At 48.2% G+C, this 8,533-nt stretch overlaps 1 protein-coding gene across 1 annotated transcript; it reads left to right on the top strand.

The window, feature by feature from the left end:
- Positions 1-638: 638 nt before the first annotated feature.
- On the top strand, positions 639-7,399 carry LOC310922251 (uncharacterized protein). Its single transcript, XM_083882704.1, has 8 exons — positions 639-665; positions 829-951; positions 1,151-1,213; positions 2,939-2,966; positions 3,236-3,309; positions 3,474-3,596; positions 3,795-3,857; positions 7,116-7,399. The coding sequence occupies exons 2-8, from the start codon at positions 863-865 to the stop codon at positions 7,177-7,179; spliced, it is 504 nt and encodes a 167-aa protein (XP_083738830.1). The 5' UTR covers positions 639-665; positions 829-862; the 3' UTR covers positions 7,180-7,399.
- The last annotated feature ends 1,134 nt before the right edge of the window (positions 7,400-8,533 follow it).

Below are 8,533 nucleotides of genomic sequence, written 5' to 3'. Positions count from 1 at the left end.
TGGGTGTGGGGGGAATGGGACAAGTCCTGGGGGCTGGAAATTTGTCATGTGGGGTGTAGTTGGGCTGTAGAGGGTATTCCCGGGTTGACACAAAGTGTCTGGAGCTGTCGAGTTCTCCTGCAGCACTTTGACTTTTGTCCTGACTTTGTTTCAGATGCAGATGGATTAAATCCCTGGCAGAGTGTCCCATCCTGTGTGAGGGGGCTCCCCTGAGAAGGTCAGTCACTGTTTGTGTTTGCAGGGGAGTGTAAATGGTGGCCATGTTACAGCACTGCTCTTTGTCTTTATTTTTAGGAGACAAAGCTGGATCTCTGCAGTCAAGGTGAAGTGGACGAGGTGAGCAGTGATGGGTGGACAGAAGCAGTTACTATTGCTCCAGCCTCACTTGCTGGTGGAATTCTGAGCATTCACTGTTATTTTTTTTTAAATTTATTTTAGGTGGTCCCCTTGGCAGATGAGCTGGCCCAGGATGCCAGAGGAGGGCGGATGGGTGCAACATTAAGGTTCACTTGTGCTGTGCTTCAGTCAGAGCAGGGAGGTTGCTGTTTCACAGTAACTCAGCATGATTTTTCCTTTTTTGTTTCTTTGCAGGTGCTGCTGCTGCCCCAGGTGTGCCAATGAATAGAGGGAGGGGGTGAGTTGGCACTTGTGCAGGTGGCCCACAGGTGAGTGCCGTGCTCAGTGTGTCCCTTTTCCTTTTGCTGGGTTCACTCTGGGCAGCCTCTGGAGTGGGGGAAGATCTGAGGGGGAGCCAGGACAGCAGTGCAGAGGAGCCCGGGGTGACTCTTTTGGAGGGGAATAGTCACATTTTCTGTTCTGTGGTCCCAGGTCGTGTGAGGAGGTGCACAGCTGGAGTTTGGATATGGCAGCACTGAGAGAACATCTCCAAATCCACGGAGCCAACACGTTCATTTCTGTCCAGGATGGATTTTGTCTGCTTGTATTCCAAAAGTTAAGTTGTTGGGGTTGGTGGTTGGGAGAAGGGGAGAAACCTTTTCAGTCCCAGGAGGCAATTTAAAGTTACCTTAGAGAGGAGAGGGCCCTTGTGGGATGGACCCCTCAGGAGTAAAAAGAGTGAGGGTGACACGAAGTGTCTGGAGCTGTCGAGTTCTCCTGCAGCACTTTGACTCTTGTCCTGACTTTGTTTCAGGTGCAGATGGATTAAATCCATGGCAGAGTGCCCCATCCCGGGTGAGGGGGCTCCCCTGAGAAGGTCAGTCACTGTTTGTGTTTGCAGGGGAGTGTAAATGGTGGCCATGTTACAGCACTGCTCTTTTTTTTTAGGAGGCAAAGCTGGGTCTCTGCAGTCAAGGTGAAGTGGACGAGGTGAGCAGTGATGGGTGGACAGAGGCAGTTACTATTGCTCCAGCCTCACTTGCTGGTGGAACTCTGAGCATCCAGTGCTGTGTGTTTTAGGTGTTCCACTCACATGATGCCGAGCTCCCCTCACCAGCCAGACAGTGGGAGCATTACAGGACTCTGTGGTGAAGCCTTGACCTTCTCCATTTGAAGGGGCCATCCAGGTGGGCTTTGGTAACAGCCGAGGAGTTGAGGTGTGTCAGGGAGGAGGAGCGAGGCTCTGCTCAAGTTTCAGCAATGCCACATCACCTTGTCTGCTCTTAACCCAGGCACACCCCGCAGTGTTGGTGTCTGAGCAGAGCTGGAGCACAGGGCCCGAGGACCTGGGTGTGCTTAGGAGGTGGTGAGTAGCAGAATTGCTGGTTTTTGGCCAATGTGCTGCTGAGATCACACGGTCACATTTGCTTTTCTTTATTGTAGCTGAGTGCGAGACACCAGCCCAGTGACAGCAGGAATTTCCTCGAAGCAGAGGCGGCCTTTTTTTGTACCTGACATGGATTTGCATCTCCAGATGTCCCAGAGATAAGTGGAGGGCTGGGAGCCACAGAGGGGATGAAAGTGGGGTGTGGGGTCAGGGGTCACCAGGAGGGGTTTTTAAATCAGGTTTGGAGATGGGGATGTCCAAGCTGTGACCCCTTGGGCTGTGTAAAGGGAAAAGTCTCATTTTTGATCCCAGTGCTGAGGTGTGCAGGGCAGAGCAGTCCCAGGGCACGTCGTGTCCCTTGTCTGTTGTGCACTCTGTGTCTTTTGGCAACTCGTCTCTTTCATGTCTTTTCTCTTTGCCCTTCAAGGGGCCTTTTAAAACCCCTGGCATCAATCTTAGCATTTCTGATCTCTGCATTCCTCAGCCAGGTGCCTTTGACTCGGGTGCTCAGACACACATCAGAATCCATCTCTCTCCACAACCATCCAGGCTGGTGCCTTTCCAGGTCTTGTTCTGAGCTGTATCCACAGCTGTGCACTGCTGTGATCCATTCTGGCAGATTAGGTCTTCTAGAAGTGCACAGCTGAGTGGAGGATTCTGCCCATAGGATTCTCAGGAATCCATCCCTGCGTTTCTTGGGGTCAGTGATCCCGTTGGCATCTTCTTCCTGCAGGGTTCTCTGAGCCTGGTCAGCTCCCCATCGGTCTGACCTCGGTCATCTCATTGCGAGTTCTGTCGGTCCTCAGGGTCGTTCTTCTTGCCGAGATATTTCTGTCCCTGTTGTGTCCCCCCTTTTGTCCTGTCCTGTGTCACGGGTGTTGGTGTGTTTGGCCTGGAGCTGCTCTGCCTTGTTGCTCAGTCTGGGTGTGGGGGGAATGGGACAAGTCCTGGGGGCTTGAAATTTGTCATGTGGGGTGTAGTTGGGCTGTAGAGGGTATTCCCGGGTTGACACAAAGTGTCTGGAGCTGTCGAGTTCTCCTGCAGCACTTTGACTCTTGTCCTGACTTTGTTTCAGATGCAGATGGATTAAATCCCTGGCAGAGTGTCCCATCCTGTGTGAGGGGGCTCCCCTGAGAAGGTCAGTCACTGTTTGTGTTTGCAGGGGAGTGTAAATGGTGGCCATGTTACAGCACTGCTCTTTGTCTTTATTTTTAGGAGACAAAGCTGGATCTCTGCAGTCAAGGTGAAGTGGACGAGGTGAGCAGTGATGGGTGGACAGAAGCAGTTACTATTGCTCCAGCCTCACTTGCTGGTGGAACTCTGAGCATTCACTGTTATTTTTTTTTTAATTTATTTTAGGTGGTCCCCTTGGCAGATGAGCTGGCCCAGGATGCCAGAGGAGGGCGGATGGGTGCAACATTAAGGTTCACTTGTGCTGTGCTTCAGTCAGAGCAGGGAGGTTGCTGTTTCACAGTAACTCAGCATGATTTTTCCTTTTTTGTTTCTTTGCAGGTGCTGCTGCTGCCCCAGGTGTGCCAAGGAATAGAGGGAGGGGGTGAGTTGGCACTTGTGCAGGTGGCCCACAGGTGAGTGCCGTGCTCAGTGTGTCCCTTTTCCTTTTGCTGGGTTCACTCTGGGCAGTCTCTGGAGTGGGGGAAGATCTGAGGGGGAGCCAGGACAGCAGTGCAGAGGAGCCCCGGGGTGACTCTTTTGGAGGGGAATAGTCACATTTTCTGTTCTGTGGTCCCAGGTCGTGTGAGGAGGTGCACAGCTGGAGTTTGGATATGGCAGCACTGAGAGAACATCTCCAAATCCACGGAGCCAACACGTTCATTTCTGTCCAGGATGGATTTTGTCTGCTTGTATTCCAAAAGTTAAGTTGTTGGGGTGGTGGTTGGGAGAAGGGGAGAAACCTTTTCAGTCCCAGGAGGCAATTTAAAGTTACCTTAGAGAGGAGAGGGCCCTTGTGGGATGGACCCCTCAGGAGTAAAAAGAGTGAGGGTGACACGAAGTGTCTGGAGCTGTCGAGTTCTCCTGCAGCACTTTGACTCTTGTCCTGACTTTGTTTCAGGTGCAGATGGATTAAATCCATGGCAGAGTGCCCCATCCCGGGTGAGGGGGCTCCCCTGAGAAGGTCAGTCACTGTTTGTGTTTGCAGGGGAGTGTAAATGGTGGCCATGTTACAGCACTGCTCTTTTTTTTTAGGAGGCAAAGCTGGGTCTCTGCAGTCAAGGTGAAGTGGACGAGGTGAGCAGTGATGGGTGGACAGAGGCAGTTACTATTGCTCCAGCCTCACTTGCTGGTGGAACTCTGAGCATCCAGTGCTGTGTGTTTTAGGTGTTCCACTCACATGATGCCGAGCTCCCCTCACCAGCCAGACAGTGGGAGCATTACAGGACTCTGTGCTGAAGCCTTGACCTTCTCCATTTGAAGGGGCCATCCAGGTGGGCTTTGGTAACAGCCGAGGAGTTGAGGTGTGTCAGGGAGGAGGAGCGAGGCTCTGCTCAAGTTTCAGCAATGCCACATCACCTTGTCTGCTCTTAACCCAGGCACACCCCGCAGTGTTGGTGTCTGAGCAGAGCTGGAGCACAGGGCCCGAGGACCTGGGTGTGCTTAGGAGGTGGTGAGTAGCAGAATTGCTGGTTTTTGGCCAATGTGCTGCTGAGATCACACGGTCACATTTGCTTTTCTTTATTGTAGCTGAGTGCGAGACACCAGCCCAGTGACAGCAGGAATTTCCTCGAAGCAGAGGCGGCCTTTTTTTGTACCTGACATGGATTTGCATCTCCAGATGTCCCAGAGATAAGTGGAGGGCTGGGAGCCACAGAGGGGATGAAAGTGGGGTGTGGGGTCAGGGGTCACCAGGAGGGGTTTTTAAATCAGGTTTGGAGATGGAGATGTCCAAGCTGTGACCCCTTGGGCTGTGTAAAGGGAAAAGTCTCATTTTTGATCCCAGTGCTGAGGTGTGCAGGGCAGAGCAGTCCCAGGGCACGTCGTGTCCCTTGTCTGTTGTGCACTCTGTGTCTTTTGGCAACTCGTCTCTTTCATGTCTTTTCTCTTTGCCCTTCAAGGGGCCTTTTAAAACCCCTGGCATCAATCTTAGCATTTCTGATCTCTGCATTCCTCAGCCAGGTGCCTTTGACTCGGGTGCTCAGACACACATCAGAATCCATCTCTCTCCACAACCATCCAGGCTGGTGCCTTTCCAGGTCTTGTTCTGAGCTGTATCCACAGCTGTGCACTGCTGTGATCCATTCTGGCAGATTAGGTCTTCTAGAAGTGCACAGCTGAGTGGAGGATTCTGCCCATAGGATTCTCAGGAATCCATCCCTGCGTTTCTTGGGGTCAGTGATCCCGTTGGCATCTTCTTCCTGCAGGGTTCTCTGAGCCTGGTCAGCTCCCCATCGGTCTGACCTCGGTCATCTCATTGCGAGTTCTGTCGGTCCTCAGGGTCGTTCTTCTTGCCGAGATATTTCTGTCCCTGTTGTGTCCCCCCTTTTGTCCTGTCCTGTGTCACGGGTGTTGGTGTGTTTGGCCTGGAGCTGCTCTGCCTTGTTGCTCAGTCTGGGTGTGGGGGGAATGGGACAAGTCCTGGGGGCTTGAAATTTGTCATGTGGGGTGTAGTTGGACTGTAGAGGGTATTCCCGGGTTGACACAAAGTGTCTGGAGCTGTCGAGTTCTCCTGCAGCACTTTGACTTTTGTCCTGACTTTGTTTCAGGTGCAGATGGATTAAAGCCATGGCAGAGTGCCCCATCCTGTGTGAGGGGGCTCCCCTGAGACGGTCAGTCACCGTTGATGATGAGAGTCCCATCTTTCACATTTATTGACACTCCAGTGCAGGGCACCTGCATTTACAGCTCCAAAGAAGTGAGTCCCTTAGTAACCCCCCCTGGGGAGCAGCTGGAGCCTGCTCTGGGCTGGGCTGGGGGAGCAGACACTTGGGGTGACACAGCTCCACACTGAGGGGGCTTGGGAAAATGCCTTTGTCCAGGATTTTTTTTTTTTTAAAATTTTTTTTTCACCTTATATTAGGTTTTAACCATCAACTTGGTAAAAATACACACTAGAGACAGTTTTTTTGGGTTTTTTTTGTTTTTTTTTTTTTTTTTTGGGGGGTTTTTTTTGGTTTTTTTTTTTTTTTTTTTTTTTTTTAATAGCTCTGAGACTTACATCTTGATTTTCAGACTCTCTTTCATGGCCAACGTTTTTGTTGAAAACCTTATTTTGAAATGTGCTGCTTCAATTAGAAATATATTGTAAAAATACCTTTAATGTCAGAAGACTAAAGCACAAACACCAACATGCCCCCACCTTAATGTTTAGCAGCAAAACTTGATCTTTACTAAAGCTAAAACTTCATTTTTTTGCTGCTAAAAAAGTTAATGAAGGTGTTTATCAGCTTTTGCTGCCCTTTGGTGATACTCAAGGTCATTAAAAAATTGCTCTACTTTTTCTCAAATAAATACAGAATTTAAACCTCCCTCATTCTCTCCAGACTAGAAACATGTGAATTGATTTTTGATCTCCTTTCTTTGGATTTCTATGGGTTTTAAGCTGCATGGAGAAGGTGTCTGTGGACACGGCACCCAGGGCATGGTGCTGGGGAGGGCAGGATGGGAAAGAACTGCTCAGAAATTCAGCAGCAGCAGTGGTTTGGGAGCTGGTGATCCTGCCTCAGCCACACTCCCCTGGACAGTCTGTGCAATGACAATATTCCTATTTTCCCTCCTGAATGTGGAGTTGGAGGAGAACAGAAGTCTTTGGTGGAAAGAGGAACAGCAGGGAACAACTGCTGTTTGTGTCCTCAGAGAGCAGTGGGGAGAGCCTGAGAGAAACACTGGCTGGCTGAGGGATAGTTGTGTCCCCTCTGGAATAAATCCCTGTGTCTCCTCAGAGCTGCTGGTTTGCAGTAGAGTTTGGGCACATTTTGCTGCAGCTTTGGTTTCTTAATACCTGGAAATCCATGGATTGCTGGGTGATTTCCATAAGTTCTCCTATTTTGTAGGAGCTGGAGGGTGAGGTCAAGTATTCTGAGGGAGGCCCTGGCAAAGCTGCCAAGGGCAAGGAACACGGAGCATCCGGGGGCTTCTCCCACCTGAGTTTCTCCTGGAGCGTGCTGCGTGTCATGCTGGATGTTTAACCCGGCTTTGGGGTGTTCTCCTGCAGTCCCAGCTCCAACTGCTGCCCCTGAGCTGAGGCCTTGCTGTGTCCCAGCACTAAACCCGGCAGGTGGGTCCTGCTTTTCCAGCCCTTTAATCCCACGGGCAATCCCAGATTCCCGGAGCTCCCCTGGGCACAGCCTGGACTCGCTCCCTGGGAGCTGCACTTCAGTCTGCCTGAACCAAGGACCTCCTGTTTGAAACTTTATTCCTGCTGTTTTTCCTCTTGCAGGTATTTGGCAAAAAAGGACAGAGCCAGTAGGAAGTGGAGCCCCTGGAAGGACTTTTCTCTCTGACTCCTGCATAATTGCTTGACCATAACCAGAGACTCGGTTTGATTTCCTGCCTTTTCCAATAAATTTTTGCCTTCAGCTGGAATGTGTTCCTGGTGTCATCCTCCTCCTCCTCCTCCATGGATTTGTAAATAGAATTCCTGTTTTTTCCTAAGTGGAATTTTGTTATTCCAGCAATTGTGACTCTTTTGTTCCACTGAAACTTCCCAACTCTGCTGAGAGTTTCAGCTGCCAAATAAAAATAAGATTGGAGTTTTTTTTGATTGTTACTCCCACAAATGCAGATAATTCTTGGACAGGAGTAACTAGACCTGTTGAATTCCCACTTCCCTTTAAAATCAGAGCAGAGGCAGCAGATTTGAAATCATCGTTCCATGAACTTCCACCAAAAGTTTTCAATGTTAGAAATTCCTGAGCTTGTTTTCCAGGCAAGCTGGGCGTTAGATATTATTCCTTCCTTTTATTTGATGTTTTTCCTCTCTCTGATTTTAGTGAGGGAATATTTATTTTTTCCAATTTTCCATCCTAATTGGAATTTTGGTACTTCTTAGGGGACATTTCCAAGGAAATTTACCAAAATAAGGATGGTAAATCAGGAATTGTTCAGCACCATATCCACAGAATTCTGGGAATTCCCAGGAAAACTTCCTAAGTTTTAATTGCCATGGTTCATCTCTTTGTAAAGTTAAATTTACTGCATTGTTAATTACATAAATCCCATTAAAACTTAAATCCTGGCCTAGTTGCTGTTCCTTGGACACGAGGGGGTGGTTCTTTCCTGCCTTGGCACATGTGGGTGTTCATCCAAAGTGAACTTCCCGATAAAACAGATTTTGTTTTCCAAGCAAAACTGGGAATTGTCTACTAAACCTTATTTTCTGGGAGGCACTGGGTTTGTTTTTCCAATCAGTGCATAATCGAGGAAACTCCTGGAACTGTGCTAGGCAGTGGCATGAGGGGAGATCTGTATTTATTTATTTTCTTTTTTTTTTTTTTTTTTTTTTTTTTTGTATTTTTTATGCTCTTTTATTTTATTGTGGTTTTTATGGGGTTTTTTGTTTGTTTTGTATTCTTTAAAAAATTATATTTTTTCTTCTATTTTTAAATTTTTAAATTCTAAATTTTAGATTTTTATTTGATTATTTATATTTTTATTTTCATGTTTTATTTAGCATTTTTAATTTGTATTTATTTTAATTTTTTATTAACTTTTATTCAATTTTATTTATTTTTATTTTATTTTTACTTGTTTTCTTTGTTCCTTTTTTTTTCCCATACTCTTTCTTACCCAGAGTATGTGGAAGTCTGGCTGTAAGGAAGAAAGAAGTTGAAAAATAACCTCCATGTCCACTGGATG

Source organism: Zosterops lateralis (genome assembly GCF_965231275.1).
Source record: "Zosterops lateralis genome assembly, chromosome: W".
In the NCBI taxonomy this organism is placed as follows: Eukaryota; Metazoa; Chordata; class Aves; order Passeriformes; family Zosteropidae; genus Zosterops; species Zosterops lateralis.
The sequence above is the reverse complement of the archived record's forward strand: the minus strand, read 5'-3'. Positions and strand labels throughout refer to the sequence as shown.

Excerpts from the sequence above, each read along its gene's own strand:
- LOC310922251 (XM_083882704.1), top strand. The coding sequence starts at position 863 with ATGGCAGCACTGAGAGAACATCTCCAAATCCACGGAGCCAACACGTTC. Across the intron at positions 3,310-3,473 it reads CTTGTGCAGGTGGCCCACAG|GTCGTGTGAGGAGGTGCACA; the intron begins GTGAGTGCCGTG and ends CTGTGGTCCCAG. Across the intron at positions 3,597-3,794 it reads TGTCTGCTTGTATTCCAAAA|GTGCAGATGGATTAAATCCA; the intron begins GTTAAGTTGTTG and ends ACTTTGTTTCAG.